Source organism: Biomphalaria glabrata, chromosome 5 (assembly GCF_947242115.1).
Source record: "Biomphalaria glabrata chromosome 5, xgBioGlab47.1, whole genome shotgun sequence".
NCBI lineage: Eukaryota > Metazoa > Mollusca > Gastropoda > Planorbidae > Biomphalaria > Biomphalaria glabrata.
Window position 1 is genome coordinate 14,136,283 of NC_074715.1, and position 19,307 is coordinate 14,155,589.

Here is a 19,307-nt window from a genome sequence, read left to right on the forward strand (position 1 = left end):
ACTAATAATTTTTCAAGAGAACATACCACTTCTAATAGCACTGATGTGACCTAGACTTTGAAAAACTTGTATGTAAATAACTAGAGTGTAGTTACATTTACAAATAAAATGAAAGCAATTTTTTTAGTTTGAAATATGTTTATTATCAACATGTTATGTTAAAGTAAAATGTTTCCAAATAAGAATTATGAACTGACAAATAAAACCATGGTCTTAAACAAAATTACACTGGTACTTAGTAACAGTTAAAAACAGATCATATCCTTCGACAAGTAAAACAAAATTCAAAGAATAAATAGTTTTCTATCAAACCTTAACACAGACTATTGATATAAAATGTATTGCTTTATTAATATTGCTTAATTAATATCAACCAAAAGGTTAATTTTAAGAAGTTATTTGACTTAACTATCTAATCTACGATTCGATGTACAAATGTCTAAACTGAAATGTTGCTTTGACTCTAATTAAAACAATGACTATTACCTTTTTAAAAAAAAGGTGTAGTGAGGGAATAAAAACGTAAAATACAATCATCACTTTTGTGTAATGCCAACAATATAAATTATGGTGGTTACTAATTTTTTTACAATGTCAAGTATTCTTTAAGTGTTTAGTCTTAACTACTTTGTTCAGTTACCCAACAAAATAGAGTTTAAAAGTACCAGATTTTAATAAGTGAAGGTCCTCTGCAAGATTTTAGCAGAGGCTTCTACCTTCAAGTCCCAACATGGGCAAACTAGGTGTGTCAGAATTAGTCAAGCTGATGATATTTCCTATCTAGATGAAAATCGTGCAACTACATATCATAATGATGAAAATGTTTGTCAAGATGCTGTTAGCCCTTTCATTTGTTCCACCTGTTGATGTAACTACTACCTTCAAAGAACTAAATGATGCTCAGCTAGATGTAGGCATTTTATATAATTACTGGGAGGATGGATATCATCATGCATTTCAGCTGTCTATTAACTGGCATCACTCAGAATTCTAGAAGTTGATCACTCACTTCCTGAGAGAACAGGATTCTAAGATACAATCAGAACAAAGTAAAGCGGCAAGCAAGACAAATTATCTGATGGAGTTGCTATGTGATATTACTACATATGTTTTTTTTTTGTGTGTAAATATGGCATGTACACGCGTTTTAACGTGCTGTTTGGAATATAAATAAATATAATGAATAAAAAAAAAAAAAAATAATATGCTTATTTTAATCTGCACTATTTTGTCAGGTTACCATTTTTTTGACAATCAAGAATAAAAACTAAGAGTAAATATGGTTTGTTGAGGACAGAAATGACTGGAGGAAAACTGAGCTCTGTACCATCTCCAGATTAACTAAGACAAATATTTGCCACAAAGAGTAGTTGTCCTTGCATAGGCAGAGACTCTGACTGCCTTAGACTATGGACAGATTACTTTTAAAATAAACTTAACATGACAATTTTGACAAACTGTTTACTTCTACTTTTATATCCCCACCAACTACAGCTTGAATGAAACAATAAGAAATGAATAACCAAGAATAAATCCCTAAGTCTGGGTTTATCTTCCCCCAAGTACCTTCATTCTCGAGGCACAGTACTGAAACAAATAAAAAAAAACAAAAAAGTAATATTAAGAAACTTGAAGACATTCCTTGTCACCACCTGAACAAGAGTTCACTAGAAACAGTGAATGGGGAAGATGAAAAAATTGGACAATGTAAACCAGATCACTTGTCTTAAGAAGAATGTCAGGTTGCCCAATACAGATTGTATGGTCCTGGAAGATCTAAACTCTCTAGTAAAAACTACTATTCACAATGCTGAAGTAGAAAAAAAAAAAGTACATTTCAACTGTGGATAATATCGAAGTTGGGTATAGACATTAATGGCAGTGGATGGGTAGACCAAGGCACAGGCAAGTCAAACTGTATCACTTAATATGACCAATTATAGTACATTTATTATGTTATTTACAAAAAAAAAACTTGCATCAGAAATAGTAATGCACATTTTAAAAGTGATGCTTCTGAACAGGCAAACAAACTTAAGTACTGGGCACTCTTATCCTTCACAAAAGCAATAAAAAAAAAAATTTTATGTTTTTTTTTTTATCTTGCCATAAATTTAGTCCATAACCAAACAAAAAACAATCTATACATATTGCATCCTTGCAAGTGGGATCTTAGATCCAAAAATACAACAAGGTGCTGCATTTTTATAACATTTCAACAGTTTAAAGAAATAAATAAAACTGCTCATTTATAAACCAGGAAGCTGGGGGTTCCCATGTAAGTAGATGCAAACTTGTATCCATCTTGGGTTGGACCTGTAAATGCAACTCTGAACTTTGGAATAAGTGTTCCATAGTTGAACCACTGTCTAAAAAAAGACAATTTAAGAGAAAAAAAAAAAGTTAAGTAGTTGAATTATTTTAATTTTTAATATTAAATATTTAATAGGAATTATTTATTTGAAAATTACTAACATATAAATGGGCCACAAAAAAAAATGCTAAGCAGAGAATTAAGTTATTTCTTATAATCAAAATTTTATTTATATTTAAAAAATACAAATAAATTTAATGTTTTTTTTTTTTGTTGGTTAAAATTGAATCAATTTACCTTTCAAAGTTACTATTTGTTTAATCTCAAACTTTGTAAGTAAGTCTTGAAATATGTTAAAGTTTTATAATTAAAAATAAACTAATAGTAGCATGTGTACTTGGGTGCAGCCAACTATTTTTCTTGTGTAGAAATAATTTACACTTGAATGAATTAACAAAATTTAGACAGGAAATGCAGACAAAAATAAAGATTGTCTGCAAATATAAAGTAGAGAAATGTGACCCTTACCTTACACAATCCACCAGTTTTGTGGCAATACCAGACTTGCGCTTGTCAGCAGCCACCCACAACCGACTGATACCAACACAAGCTGGCTCTGGCATTTCACTACATCTCCAAGGACGCTGACCAACAGTCAACTCATGATCAGTTGGTATTATACAGTAACCCTGAAACAGACATAATGGCATAGAAAAAATTTTTCAGTACAAGACATAACATTAAACAACTAAAATATATTTGTGTAAAACATTATACTGTCTTCATTGTTAAGTTTTAAGTCAAACTGGTACTTAGTAGGCCACATGATACCAATAAAAGATCATATAAAGAAACTGATAGAAACTCCCTTTTAGGCAGACAAGTTATATATAATTTTTCAAAAAAATCAATTTCTAAAGTTCAAATAATATCAACTAATCGTTTGGCATTGAAAATAAAAAGAGCCAATAAGGGGATCGAAGCCACAACATTCACAACTTCAGCATGACTTTCTATCAACCCAGCTATACAGCCATACTACCATGTGCTAAATTTTACTTTGATATATATCATTCATTTATTTACTTTTCGACTGAAGACTTCCATGTTTTGACTGCAGAAATTGTGAGCTTAAAGTAGGAATTCAATCAAAGAGGTGGCAGATGTGTAGTAGAAAGAAAAGAAAACAAAGCAGTTCACGGATCATTATTAAGACACTGACAATGTAGGTTAAAGATTAGACAGACCTGTTCAACTGGCTCAGCTATGCAGCAACCACATATCTGTTTATCCCGAACATATAAAAATATCTGAAACAGTCAGTTTATAGTACTATTTAAATATTTATAGTGAAAGACCAAATGTACTAAATTATATTTATCTCTACTATAAAATAAAGGGTGTTAACCTTAAGCCATGGGCATAATTATTTTTCTGCCGTATTGCGACGAAAAAAAAAAAATAAATAAATAAAAAGAGCAACAGCCTTACAGTTGTGAACTAAACTGTACTTACCTTACATCTATGAGAGCTGAATGGATTTGTAACAAGAAACCCCAAGTCTCGGCTCATCACCTCATTCACTTCCTCTAGCTGTAACAAGTCAAGAGAATGAGATCATATGCTCTCTAATTCAACATATTTAAAAAAAACATCAGTGAAAATTAAAAATGAATTAAAACATAAAAGGATAAGCTCTGTTCCATAGATCTTATTAACACTTGTAGTTAAAAGTAGTCTGGTATATTCATCATACCTGCATTGGGATGTTTAATGGTTTATTTAAAATTGCTGTCAATACCTAATGGGCCAAAAGAGCGAGGTGGACTGTCCACAGATCAATAAAGAAATGATTAAAAGGGTGCTAGTCCAGTGCAAACAAGCAACATGCCATACTTTTATTTTCCAAGTTAGATACCAATCATACCTTGAAGCACTGATGTCCAAACTTACAGACACCATCCTCCCCCCCAAAGTAAATGTATTTAAACTTGTGAACTTTGTTTACCAGTCAGACCATTTATCACTTATAAAATTTCCAACAGACTCTATAGAAAGAAAAACAAACTTTAAAGACAAAATTTTTTTTTATAGTTAAAATTGTTCTTTTTGGCTTAAATTCTCACTTTTATATGTTCTTTTACTGTGATTACGTTTAAGTTGTTAACTTACAACTACTAAAGCAGCAATAACAACAAACCTTTTTTCTCATGTATTTGGGATCTTCTGGTAACAACAAGAGCACTCTGCCTAGATCTTCAGGATACTCCTGTACCACACGTTCTTTCTTCCAACCCTGATAAGTTATATGATTTGTTTTATGGTAATATGAGCCTTTATATAGATTTTAAGATTAAGATTTTAAACAAATTAGCTGCACTTATTAAATAAATGCCATATTTTAGATAACTGAACAAAAAAAAAATTAAATGCTCCTCTTGATGGATGAAAAACAAACAAGAAACTGTTCAAATACCGGAAATTTAAGTACTTCCTCCATGTGCGAATGAAATTTGCGGTGAGCAGTTTTATCGACTGGGTCTGCAGGACAGTAAACCATGTTACACACTGGACACTGAATGGCTCCAAATTGCTTTTGTCCTGCATCCTTTTAAAAGAAAAGAAAACAACAACATACTAAACCTTGCTATTTTCTGAAATATAGGTTTAAAAAAAACAACAAAAAAAAACAACAACACTTCAATGCTAGGAATAAGCTAAAACAGTGGTTTAAAATGTTTTTAGCAAATATGGATCGATGCAGTTGGGCTAATATAGTTTAACCCTGAATATCTATTTATTTATGTAGTTAAAAAAAAAAAGAAAAAAAAAAAGCACCCATGTAGTCACAACTCACAAAAACAAATTCAGAATTAATTGAACCAACACCTAATACGACAATGCACTTGTCTAAAATTTACAAGATAGGAGCTAAGCATCCAATTCATTCAAAAGTCTAACTCTAGTCTTGTTAAAAATATTCAGTATCTGCTATAAATGTTATTTTCATTCAATGTCAATTGTTTCTAAAAGTTTTGAATAATTATTAACAAAGAAGGGAAATTGTTTACAATCCACACTACACACTAAAAGGGATGTTGTCAAAACAATAAACAAACCAAAATCATCTGTGATGGTCCTTCATCTCGTGTTTTTCTCTTTTTTGGAGGCGGGGACTTGCTCTCTGACCTTAAAGTAAAAAAAAAGTAAACAATTTTCAGTACAGTAGAAAAATAAATACTTATAAAGTATAAAATTATTACACACATTTATGGATAACATATTTTTTGTAGTAAAATATTAACACAATTATCTACTCTCATATAATACAAGTTAAAGCTCTTACTTTTTACAGAATATTTAATTTAGCTACTTGTTGCATATTATCAAGATTTGGTAAAAGAATATTTGTGCTATTCATGTCTATCAACACAACAGCACATTTGTAGATTTGCTAAACTATACACTGAATAGAAAAGCTTTTAATTTGAAGAGAGATGAAGTAGACTGAAGTTAAATCCTATCAAACTCAATTCAAAGAATATGAATATAAGTCAAAATATTGAAATCACAGTGGTTAAAAAATATAATATAAACTCTATGAATATTAGAAACATTATCTGACAATAACATAGCTCAGATGACTCCCATAGATGTAAGTCAGTTTTTCTTTCATAGTATTTTCAAAAGATTAAAAAAAGAAAAACTTTATAAACTCTCAGGTGAATTTAATCTAAACAGTAACAGTGTTATAGTTTAATTTAAAAAAATAAATTCAAACCTTTTTTGACAAGTACGTGTATTACTAGGTGTGGTAATTGAATCCGCAGCCTTCTTACTAAAAATGGGAAATAGCTTGCTTGAACTTGGTGATGGAGTTGCATTAGAAACCATGGAGGTAGAATTTGTTATCCCTGAGATGATGTTGTCACTGTTGTTCATGTTACTTTCTTTGCCTGAGCTCTGATGAGTGTTGACACTCAAACATCTTTCATTATCCATTATACTCTCTTCATTATTGTTTTCCTCATTTGCATTTGATGTTGAGACCTGACCTAAAGAGACATCCAAATTCTCCCCCCTTCTAAAGTTCTCATCGGATAACATAAAACTGGATGCACAGATGAATCCTGACATGTCTGATCCCACTTTCTTGTTTACATTCTCTGAGCTAGTTTGGAACTTTTCAGATGAAACACTCATGCTAACACTCTGCGAGCTAGACAGACGCATTTCTGATGTAGATTTCATGCTAACATTCAACAAGCTAGCCTTAAACACATTCTGGGGTATTTTTTCCTTAACATTTAGAGAGCTACCTTGAAAAGTTTGTAAAGGCTTCCTCACGACTGTTTTCACTTGCTTGACCATGACCACATGTTTTCTTTTCACATGCTTATGTTTTTTCTTCAGATTCTTTTTGTTATTTTTTTTAGACTGAAATTTCAGATCAAATCCTTTCCCTGGTATAACAGAGATCTGTCTAGGGGTACTGGTTATTGGCCTGGACTTGTAAAACTTTCTCTTGGTCTTGTTTTCATCTGTTTTCTCTTCATTGCATTTAGTCTGTAAAGTGAATTCAAATGCAGAACTCTTTTTCTTGACTGGCTTTTTCTTACAGCTGCTTTGTAATTTTGACATTTTTTTTTTACTCTGGAATAAATGCAACCAAACTCAATTACACCAAGCTGCATTAAACTTTCAACAATCATTTTTAGAAGAAAAAGACATTAGAGTAAAGCTGCCTTATCAAACACATTAAGTAACTGAAATTTTTTGCATTAAAATTCTTGTAGCTATGTTGTAACTAAAGTTCCCTTTTCAGACCATGCTGTCTATAGGGCAGATGAAGTAAAGGTTATCTGCTTCTGTAACCTACGGTTAACAAGGGTGTCATGTGGCCAGCACAACAACCAATGGCCTTTACTTTTCCCCAACTAATGTCAGGTACTTATTAGAGCTGGCTGGACTCTGATGTGCCCTATAGATCCCAAAATTAAAAATCCCAGTCTTCAGAAGCATTTGAACCTGAGAAAGCCAAGCGATTTAAACCTTTTAGCCATTGCGCCTCCTTCATTAAGCATAATTAAAATAAAATCTGATGCCAAAGAGGGCGTGAAGTAGGTATGGCAAAGTGTTCCCCTCACTTAACAATTTTCCACTGACTACAAAAAAATAGGACACTTTCAAACTAGTGTATGTTGACAACATGTAGAACTATCACCTTGCATAGGAATACAAAACTAAATGTAAATGTGTTAGAAATTAGAAGAAGAAAAAAGGAGAGCATGCCATACTACCTATATAGATCATAGTAATTCTACCACACCATCAAAATAAAGACGCACTGATAAAAAATATGGTCTGAGCTCTAGAGGGTATTATGTATTATTATGTGGGAGACAAAAGTGGAGTGTTCGGTTAAGGCGGCTTTTCTCTACTATCTCTAAAATAGAACAGAAGATTCTCTAGACGTATAGAGTGTCTAGATTGTACAGCGACACACATGACAGTTAATGATCAAATAGTCAGTCTACTCTAGAATACGCAATTAGTCTAGATCTAAATATATAGAGAGAATCTAAATCTATTTAATCCATTATTCTTCACTATTATATATATATATCTACCTTTATCTAGACCTAAGCTCTAATTTTTAATAGAATTCTAACTAGAATCTCTCTAGATTTATACGATTATTATCATATTATTCTTGATTCTTGATGTAGAAATGTAGATCTATATAGATCTAGTACATTTAACATTAGAATTAGATTATAAATTAGATAGGATAGAGTTCTAGATTTTGACTATCTTAACTATCTAGATCTAGACCAGTGATGCCCAAACTACAGCCCGCAGGCCAGATCCGGCCCACAACATGGTTCCAACTGGCCCGCCAAAACATCGGCACAAAATGTAGAAAATTTAAAAAAAAAAAAAAAAAATGTATTTTCTGTATGTTAGGACTCTTACATTTTCTTTGATAGATTTCATTGTAACGTATTGTCTTGTAATATTCATATTAATTTTTTTTCTATAAGAACACAAGGCTTTTTTTTTTTTCGGCGACAAGAATTGACAGTTGTTTTAGAGTCTTGGATGATTCCGCGGCTGCCTTGAGCTAGCTGTATCCTTGTCATCTCATGTGTGTAACGCAGCGCATCTTTTGTGCACCATTTTGGTTCGTGTACTTCTGACATCAACATGATTGGTGCTGCATCGTGTAACATTTGCATGTTAATAAAATGGGAGAGTCGAAGAAACAAAAATTGGATGTAGAAACTTCCAGGAAAAGAGGACAGATCTTTTTTTTTTGTTGGTGGAACATAATAAGCAAACATGTTTGATTTGAAAAGAAAATGAGGCTCTTTGTAGGAAAATAATATAAAAGCATTCTAAAACAAACCATTACAAAGATATGGTTGCATTGTTGGCTTAAGCCGCTAGGAAAAGATCGCTAACTTACGTCTAGAGTTGAGCGATTGACGAACATATTTACCAAGAAGAAAAATGAGTCGGCCTTAATAGGGGGCAACAAAGCTGCTCAAATTTTAAGAATGAAGCATAAAATGTGCTTGCTAGCAGTGATGGAATAAAATAGTCCTAAAAAAAGTTGAAGCTGATGCCTTTCTGGCATGACAATTACAAAACGAGTAGACGATGTTGGTGAAAATCTTCATTCAAAACTAAACGACAGCAGCAGATTTCGAGATCATTAGACCTACTATTGCCGCTGAGGAGTGACACCAACTGGAACTGATTGACTTACAAAGCCAGACTTCCCTGCTTGAGAAATTTCGAGCAATGCAGTCAATAGATTTCTACGCAGTGTTGTCTACATACACCTAGCACATTTCCGAAAACAATTGCTGTGTAGGATCACAATGTTTACAAGCCCTTAATTTAGTAGAAAAACTTTTTCAGTTATAAGACACCTGAAACCCTTGTTACGTAATTGGGTGTAAGTATGCCTACTGGAGCCACGGGATTGTAATAAGACTATTTAAAATGGTTTATTCTCTATTTAATTTGTGTATCTTTTCATTAATGTGGCCCGCGACACGAGTGTTTGAAATTAAAATGGCCCTCAGGCCGTATAAGGTTGGGCATCACTGATCTAGACTCATCTAGAAATTAATATAATTATAGACCTATAAATAATAATACATTACAATAGACAGACTAGGAGGCGCAGTAACTGGGTGGTACCATAATCATAAAGTAAAGCACTTGACTTCCAAACCAAGGGGTCCCAGGATTGAATCCTGAGATTTTTAATTATATGGGATCTTTGGGACACCTGTGAGTCTACCCAGCGTCTTATAGATCTAGATACCTGACATTTAGTAACTAGATTCTAGTAGGAGAAAGGTAAAGGTGGTTGGTTATTGTGATGGACACATGAGTCACATGACACTCTCAAATGCCCTCATTAACTATTAACGTGAGCCACAAAAACAGATGACCTTTAGATCTACATTTTATCATCTCAGCATCTGCCTATATTATAATTTTTTAACTCAAGTGAATATATATAGATCTAGAATCTAGATCTAAAGACTAGTAAAGATGATGAGTCATGAGTGCAGCGTTCATATGACTACGCCTATGCAAACCCATTTTTAAGTTTATCTAGACATTTTCAATTTGCTCATTTGATTCTAATGATAATCAAAATCAATCATAATCTAATGAATCTAATGATTGATTGTAGATCATCTACTCACTACTAATCTACTACTTAGTACTAATAGTACTAATACTACTAGATTCCTCCTAGATATAGACAAACTAGATTCTTCTAATTCTTAATATTCTAGATCTAGAGTCTAGAATCCTAAGTCCTAAGTATTTATCTATTCTATAATATTTATATTACTATAAATTAGTATAATCTATGTCTCTATCTAGAATAATCTAGATTAGAGTCTAATAGTCTAATCAGACTAATCTAATTATTCTAATCATTAGATTATTTAGACTCTAGATATTATATATTATATAGAATATAGAACTACTTTACTAGTAGTACTAGATTATCTAGATATATCAATGAATTAGTCATTAGTGATAGTCTAATTAGACATTAGTCTAGAAAAGTCTAGACTCTAGATAGAATAATCGGTATGATCTCTAACTCTAGAAGTCTAGTAGAGTAGTAGTAAGTAGTAGATCACTACGACTACGACCTAGTACTAGATCTAGATTAGATCTAACTAACTAGATCTAGTACTTACTAACTTAGGTTAGTAAAGCTCTATAATATCACTGTGACTGACTAGTTACTACTAGACTATTAGATCTAGACTATTATTATATTTATTTTTATTATAATTATTTAATTAGTCTATTAGATCTAGAGACTCTAGTCTAGATTACTCTAGACTTAACTCTAGATCTATTATTCTATAGTGTAATCTAGTAATAATAAATTTTCATAAATAGTTAAATACTAGATCTAAATGATAAATGAGTAAATCTAAGTATACCTAACCTGGTGTACCAATCTTAGAGTTAGACTCTACACTCTATTTACTAATTTACTATTTTGACTCTAAATTTACTTTAGCATAAAGTTAAAGTAGAGACTCTAAAAAAACAACAACTCTAAAGTCTAAAGTGACTAAAGTCAGTAAAGTTGTGAATTGTGTTTACCAAATTTAGACTATATGAAAGATCTAATCTAGAGTTCTCTAGAATTAATATAGATCTAGTATATATTAATATAGAAGTATTGTGATATTGTGTCTGGAGTCAAGATATCCACATAAAATCAGAAAACGCGCCACATCCGTAACAACAGAAAAAGATAGGCAACTCTAGCATACAAGAGTAGGATACTTGGATAATATAAACAAACGACTTGTTTATTATTTAGGTCAGTGAATATATACAACTTATACAAAAAGACAACTAAGGTATTTTATATCAGTCACATTATTTTGTAAGATTTAGAATAGGATTTAAAAAAGGAATATTGTCTCTAAATTACCATTTTTAAAGCATCAGTAAATAATTCTAGATTATTCTATCTTATATAGATCTATATATATATAGGTTTAAAAGCGCTAACATGGTTTTATTTAAATTGTAACTAAGTTAAGAAAATTTAGACTCCATTTAAATATCAATCTACATCAAAAATAGAGTTGGCAGTAATTTAAAAACAAACAACAACACAAAATATAACGAAAACAGACTTCTACACGTGAAGATTGTTACAAAATAAATGTATTTATTATTATTTTGTATAGTAATAATAGTCTAGATATCTAGATCTAGGCTCCAGATCTAATCTAGATTTTAGATAATAGATAGATCTAGATTATTATATTATATTTATATATATTATATATATATTTATTATCTAGTTAATCTATAGAGTCTAGGTGACATAGGTCTCTACAGTAACACTGTCGTCACTAACAGTAACACTAAACTAACACTACTAACAGTGACTTACAGTCTGCTAGGTCTACATTCTCAAGCAAGTAACATGTCAATGTCATTGATTGGACTACATCTAGATCGAGATATCTAGTCTACATCTATCTAATCAATTCTAATCAGACTAATCAATTCTAATCTTAGTGACTTATCATCTAATATTAATATCTACAATCTAGCCTAGCCCTAGGCCCTAGACTCTAGTCAGTCTAGTGACACTCTAGTCAGTCTAGACTTCTTAGACTAGTCTTAGACTTAGAGTCACTTAGTAACTTCAATTAGACTGTCTTAGACTACTTGGTCTTGGTCTGACTTAGACTAAGTTAGTCTTAGTTAGAGTCTTATTTAACTTAGAGTTACTCAGTTACTGAGTAAGGTGGCAATGAGTTAGAGTCACTAGAGACCAGAGTCAGAGTAATGATTAATGAGAGTAGGAGTAGGCCTCAGTCAGGCTCAGTTAAGACTTATTAAGTCTAAGTCAGTTGAGTTACCACAGGCACAGTTACAGGAGTAGGCTAGAGTCCGGGCTAGAGATTCTACATTATAATTATATGTCAATTATCATGAGATTATCATGATTATGATGACTGTCACTATGATTCTAGATAGTAGATGATACTACTAGATCTAGTAGTAGTACTACTAGATCTACTCAATTTCTCATATCTAATAATCTGTCATTAGTTTAGTAACTAGTTATAAATACTAAATTGTAGATCTACTATCTACTCCTAGTACGAGTCTAGTAACTTACTTAGTTACTAGTAGAGTAGTAGTAGTAGTCCTAAGGTAAACTCCGATGCTTTTGTCGTTATGACAATTTTTTTTATATAGATCTATAATATCATTTAGATCTAATATCAATTTTGATTTACAGATAACGAATGTAATTATTATTATTTTTTAAAAATTTGCAATAATAACTTAGTCTTAGTAATTGATGTTTTTTTTTTTTTGGTGTAATTTTCATGTGCATCCAAAACGATCAGATTTTCACCGGGTTTCTATGTGATGTCATACTAATCTATTAATTTAATCTATTGACTTATTGTTTAACGAAAGACCATACACAGTAAAGTTTACATTCTCGTAAAAGAAATACATCTTCGTCTATGCAGTTAGTAGATTTAGATCTTGTTATTCTTGTAAGCAAAGAAAAAATTGAGTGTTGAAAGTAGATTTACATGCATGACTAACCAGGGCAGTGTGTATTTTCTCACCTGACCACTCAACACACACAAACACTATTGCTTGGTTGTCTTGTCATGACCGACTACATGCTATCTAGACTAGCCTTACACTGACTCGTTTGTTAGAATCAGTCAGACACACGATCTATCTATTTACTTTTTAGGAGAGGGGGGGGGCTTAATGAAAATGTCACTTTTTTTCTCAAGTAGGTTATTCTAATGCTTTTAGATCTCTCTCTCTCTCTCTCTATTTATATATATATATATAACTGTACCATAGCTCTGGACTAGGCTGTCACTAAGCCTAACAGCTACTGTAAGAATGAAGCGATACGATTGGTTAAATGTAGTTTCTCTTTCAGTATTGTTGATGGAAGTAACGTTTGACTGAGCTAAAAACAAAATCTCAAAGAACCCCGTTTTTTTTTAGATGTCAGGAATCTACTGACTAATTTATTAAATATGAATGTTTCTAAGCATTTAAATACTAAATGGTAAAATGTTTACTATTACAACTTTTTACGCAGAATTTAAATATGTCAATAACTCAAATTTGAAAAACCATTGGAGTTTCCCTTTAACTAGTAGTTATACTGAGTATACTATTAAATATTACTAATAGTTAGTATCATTGATCATAATGATTTGATTAATGACATTATCAGACATTTTTTATTATCTAGATCTAGCTAGATAAAATCTAGTCTACTCAGGCTAAGATCAGTCTACAGTCTACTCACTAGACTACTGAGTTTACTGACCACCACACTGACTGGTACTGTTGTCGGTCTGTTACTAGATGATGACAGATCTAGTAGACTAATGATAAAATGAGTAAAGCTAGTAATACTACTTAGTCTTAGTGTTCAACTGTGTGTTGTGACTGTCAGTTTCACTGACTATGTGAAGTGTAGTGTGTGACTGGGACTGAGCGCACTGATAGTCTAGTCACTATAGTATACTAGATCTAGATAGATATACCTGATTTAACTTAAGACAGTTAAGACTTAAGTGAGTACAGACTACATACTGTTACACAGTCAGGGTCACCGGAACTGGGACGCTGACTCTCACTCTGGGAACACTCAGTAACACTGTGTGATTGGGAGTGGGGCTCAAGGGTGCTTATTAAATACTAGTTATGCTGAAGCCTGGGCACAGTTAGTTAGGACAAGTTTAACTAATTAATGCATCCTATGGCAGACTGACTAACAATGTCTGGAACAGACGTGGTATCACTACAAATACAAAGCTAGGGATCTATCGAGCCGTCATCCTCCCTACATTGCTCTATGCCTCAGAAACGTGGACAGTGTATACACTAACAGGCAAAGAAACTGAATCACTTCCACATGACATGTCTAAGAAAAATACTGAATGTCAAATGGCAAGACAAAATACCAAAAAGTCCTTCGAAGAGCGGGTCTGCAAAGCATCCATACAACCCTGATGCAGTCTCAGCTGCGATGGGCAGGATCTGCAGAATTGAAGACCACCGCATCCCTAAACGACTCTTGTATGGCCAACTAAGCAGAGGAAAGCGCCCGCAAGGTGGTCAAAGAAAGCGCTTCAGGGACAGCCTCAAAGCTTCTCTGAAGGCGTTCAGCATAGACCCAGCCACCTGGGAGACAGAGGCACATGACAGAGCGTCATGGCGTCGTGCTGTGAAAACTGGCGCACGGGTTGCTGAGGAAAAGATAACCATGCTGGCAGAAGAAGAGCAAGGCCCACGACACTAGCTCCAGCTGGAATAACCTGCCCAGTGTGCAGCCAACCATTCCGGGCTCACATAGGTCTCACCAGCAACTTGAGGAGGCATAAAACCCCAGTGCAAAGCACTCGGCCTTCTGGATGACAAAGTGGTCATCATCGAACCATGATGGACGAACTATATATTTATATAACTAATTAATATCATTATTATTATACTAGATCTATTCGTATGTGATACTAGATTATCGTTGTATGACTTTGGTTAGGTCAATAATAGAAAATATGCATCTTCTGTTTGGGACCCCTCAACTCAAGAATACATTAAGAAACTGGAACAGACACAAACTAGAGCAGTGAGATTCATAACAAACGATTATTCACATTTGACTAGAGTAACACCTTTAGTAAAATCATTAAATTTAGAAAACCTTCAGGATAGAAGACTTAAAAGTAAAGTAGCAATTATACATAAAACACTGAGCCAAAATTTTCTAATTAAAAAAAGCCTAATAAAATACTCAGAAAGACACAAAGATAAAGGCACATTCCTCATTCCAAATTTGAACAAATGCTCCTTCTTCCCTAGTGCTATTAGAGCATGGAATGGGGTTGCCTGAGCCAGCCAGGAAAACCAATGACTTGGCAGATTTTAAGTCATTGGTTAATATGCATGACACGTAGGACATAATCATCTTCTTTTATGAAGTAACGTCTGTATTTTATAAGATAAGATTAGTAGTGACTTGACTAAGACTATGGTATTATTAATAGCTAGATCTAGATTCTAGAAAGATTAATGGATTCTAAATCTATTCTGGTGACTAGTGGGTTGGGTGACTAGGTCTAGAATCTAGGCATTCTAGATCTACATAGTCTATAGATCTAGACATTCTAAACTAAAAAAAAATAGTTAGTAAAGATTATACTTAGTGTTATAGTATAGACTAGACTGAGCTTATTGTATTCAGTCCCATGTGAATGAGGAGTAACAATAAAGTCAGTTTACTAATAACATGATAAACTCGGTATGTCTTTATTATATTTAAATATCTCTAATTCTTATTCTAGGAAATGGATACCTTGCACTGGATTCTAACCAGTGCAGATTTCCGAGTGTATAGCAAGCAAGAAATTCTTGAGCTAAGTGTAAAGGAGATAGTGAGTCCACAGACTTTTGATTTATTGCAGAATGCTGTTATTGGTGGTCTCCATGATCCAGCTCTGGGTAAGTTTGTACATATTTGTTATATATTTCTTGTTTTGTTCACAATTCCAATAAAGGGTTATTACATACTTTTTAAGACTAATATTATATTGTAGAATTGTCTTGAAGGTAAGATCCATCCATAGCCATCCAATTTAAGTAATGGAAAATCATTTGCTGGACAGCATTATTTCCAAATGGTATTAAATTATGAAAGCTGAATCAATTTTTTTTTATAGTCAAAATGAAAACCTAAAAAACTTCTTAATAAGTGGTGACTTTTAACAAAGATGATTTTCTTTCTTTTGATCTTGTTATTCTTCTTATTGTTTAGTTTAGTGTTTGAACTATGTAGCAGATGTTTTGCAAAGAAAATGTTAACACATTAAAAAGAATCTGCTCTCACACTAGTCACTTAAAATTTAAAATTTCTTATTTTGAAAATGAACATCCACCGAACTGAAAAAGAAATTATTATTATACCAAAACAAAATAATAATATATGTCAATTATAACCTTGCTTACGTTACTTCATTTTCTCACCACACATTCACACTACGATTTGTACTCAACACTATATAAGATGGAATGTAGAATAAATAATGAAACACAAGTAATAAAATTACTTAATTTTATTTTGACATTTCAAAAATAAGAAGAAAATATAAAATATATTCTACAGTAAGAATCTTAACAATGTGCAACCTCTTGAATTAGTTTGATGAAAACGTTTGACTGAATCTTGTTTTTAATATTTCAGTCTCACTCATGCAGGCAAACTTATAACATCCTTTAGTTATTAAAAACAAATAATCTGCATCTGCGTTTAATATTAAACAATGAAAAGGACCATGTTGAACTCATTTGGTTGTCTGCAAATATTAGCATCTAAAGCATTTAATCATAATATTGTCTTACTGCCTTTGTTAATGCTAATATTTAAATATATTCCTTGCGGAAGCTGAAGTGTAATGTGTTGCTTCAGTTAGGGCTAAACAACACAGAAAAAAAGAGGTGCATAGAGAACAGGAACTATTCAAAGGATTAAGAGAGTCAGTGTTCCTTTATTAGATGGCAGTTTTGTGCTTTGCAAATATGCATAGGCCTATAGATGTTAAGCAGTCAAATTTAAAGACATTTCACAATGTATTAGTATGTTATCTATTAGTGGGATAAATAAACATAAAATGTTTTATATTTTGATTAAATGTTGAGCTATTTGCTAATCTGAATTTCACTTTTTCACATTAGGTCCCAGTAGACGAGATGACCGCTGTGAAACATGTGGGCAAAGTGAGAGAAACTGCGCTGGGCATTTTGGTCACATTAAATTACCAGTTTTGGTCTTTAATCCAATGTTCTTTAAAATTTTGTTAAAGGTAAACATTTAATGAAAGCTGATTGGTTGGTTTAGATAACAACTTTTTGTTTCATTAGTTTTATTCTGTAACATTGTTACAAAAATATCTGTTTTTGTTACTGGTTAGTAATTCTAGATCTAAGTCTAGTGACACAATTTCTGAACACAAACACAATTAAAATGCACATAAAAATATAAATGCACAATATTAATGAATTCAAATAATAAATCTGGACAAATTAAAAAAGCACAGATTTACAACTGAACTATACTCTTATTTTATTCTGGCAGCAATGAGAATAAACAAACCTTCTGGAATCAGAAGTAAAATGAAATGTCACTCCATTGATTTAATTAGTTTTCTTTGATATGATCCAAAAGATATGGAATAATGTCACATGAGATGACTGCCTTACTGACCCTGCAATTATAATGCTACTAGATAGCTTGTTTTGTTAATAATGAATTAATTAGTAATATATCTACATGTTACAAAAAGAATAAGTTTACATTGAGTCATCCTGTGCATTTTGTGCTAGAAAATGTAATGAAAGTGTTAATGTATTACAGTTGTTACAAGGCAGTTGTATGGGTTGCCATAAACTTGGCTTAAGAAATGCTCACATGAAGCTGTACACTTATCAGCTCAAGCTCCTTGAGAAAGGATTTTTAGTTCAAGCTGAGGACATGATAGAAAGGTTTTTAAACTCTGAACTGGCAGAGGATGTTATAATACAGGAGATGAAGGATTATTACACAAATGTTTTGCAAGGTACATACATAATTTTTTTTTTTTATTGCTTTTGTATAGCCTGTTTTTTGTGCTCAATCCACTCTGGTCCAATCTCTTTTTGTAAACATCTGGGGGAGGGGGGATCTGGGAGAAGGTTTTCCCTGCTGCCTTTGGGCAAACACATCTCAATTTAACCTTTCTTGCTTTCGTCAGGATTTGAACTGGAGACTCCATGTTAGGTAGCCTAGCAGTTTATGCATCCGTACCACATATCCCACTTATTATTGATATAATGAGGATAAGGCATTTGCTAAATGTGAATTCAGCATTGGGGCTTCATTACACCTTTTGTTATAAAGGTGGCCTTGGGTATGGGATGAAGTCTACATTTTACAATGGGCTGGTTTAGTGCGGTCTTGATAAACTGTCACAAGAAAGAAAATTTTATTTTATTAGAATTACTTATTCTATTTATATCACTACTAATGTATTAATTTTATTTGTTGTTGTCATTAATATAAATTCTTTGTGCAGTTGTATCAGTGAATAATGTTTGAACAGAGTTTTATATGCAATTAATTTGATGGTTATAAGTTTATAACAAAAAATTTTTAATTATGTCTTCTATTTTGTACGTAATTCCTATTTCCAAGTGTAAAAAAAAAATAGCTGGGAAAATGTTGTGGATGATTTTTTTTTTCAGGTGACAAAGATGAATCTGTCCTATCTAAAAACATCATCACTTTTAGACACCAAACTGTAGCCATGATACTACGTATGTTGGCTAAGACAAAATCTATTTGTTTACATTGCCACACCAAGAACCGGTCGCTAAAAGCTGAGTATAATCAAACAATTGTTGGCACAATGTCAGACGATAGATCTTCCAAAAAAAGAGTTATGTACGTAAAAAATAATCTAAACTGTTTTGTCTATATTGAATATTTCTAACCCTTAGGAGCCACAAGCCACCAAAAGTTGGTACTTTTGATGCATTGCTTGCAGAATTTTAAGGGGAGCTAATTACTTCAACTGAAGAAGCATTCAACAGAGCTATTGTAGTGGTGTTGTTAGGTTCTAATATCTCAATAAATAATAAACAACTAACTAAGCCCTAAAGTGATACTTGTCCACTAAAGAAATTGGACCAGCATGCTAAAGAAGAATGAAGATAGGCTACGGTATTAAAAATATTAAGGCAAAAGTTCTCCCTCATCTGCCCTTGCATGGCTTGGTCATTTAAATTGTTTTTGACTCTCAGGATTAATAAATTTAGTTGCTAATCCTTTAAACAATAATGAAAGTTGAACAAAAAGTCTATGTTATGATCTACGTGTCATGAT

The 19,307-nt window shown here is 32.4% G+C and overlaps 2 protein-coding genes across 4 annotated transcripts in view; one reads left to right on the forward strand and one right to left on the reverse strand.

The window, feature by feature from the left end:
• Nucleotides 1-124: 124 nt before the first annotated feature.
• On the reverse strand, nt 125-11,131 carry LOC106061299 (N-acetyltransferase ESCO2-like). Of its 2 annotated transcripts, none has more exons than XM_013219392.2 (9): nt 10,973-11,131; nt 6,096-6,967; nt 5,434-5,503; nt 4,791-4,922; nt 4,515-4,610; nt 3,830-3,907; nt 3,562-3,624; nt 2,843-3,003; nt 125-2,369 (listed from the first exon to the last, which is right to left on the reverse strand). In XM_013219392.2, exons 2-9 carry the CDS (start codon nt 6,953-6,955, stop codon nt 2,246-2,248), a joined length of 1,584 nt encoding a protein of 527 aa, XP_013074846.2. In that variant the 5' UTR covers nt 6,956-6,967; nt 10,973-11,131; the 3' UTR covers nt 125-2,245. The 2 variants fall into 2 exon arrangements, with proteins under 2 accessions (XP_013074846.2, XP_055886859.1); XM_056030884.1 differs by lacking the exon at nt 10,973-11,131 and adding an exon at nt 10,812-10,940.
• A 344-nt stretch (nt 11,132-11,475) lies between these two features.
• LOC106061290 (DNA-directed RNA polymerase I subunit RPA1-like) overlaps nt 11,476-19,307 on the forward strand; it is a 29,799-nt gene continuing 21,967 nt past the window's right edge. The window contains exons 1-5 of one of the 2 annotated variants that reach the window (XM_056030343.1): nt 11,476-11,548; nt 15,736-15,892; nt 17,123-17,250; nt 17,802-18,003; nt 18,668-18,866. In XM_056030343.1, the coding sequence (XP_055886318.1) occupies nt 15,739-15,892; nt 17,123-17,250; nt 17,802-18,003; nt 18,668-18,866 (683 nt within the window). In that variant the 5' untranslated portion in view covers nt 11,476-11,548; nt 15,736-15,738. Of the gene's footprint in view, nt 11,549-13,430; nt 13,449-15,735; nt 15,893-17,122; nt 17,251-17,801; nt 18,004-18,667; nt 18,867-19,307 lie in introns of those variants that run through there. The other variant, XM_056030341.1, reaches the window with a different exon arrangement.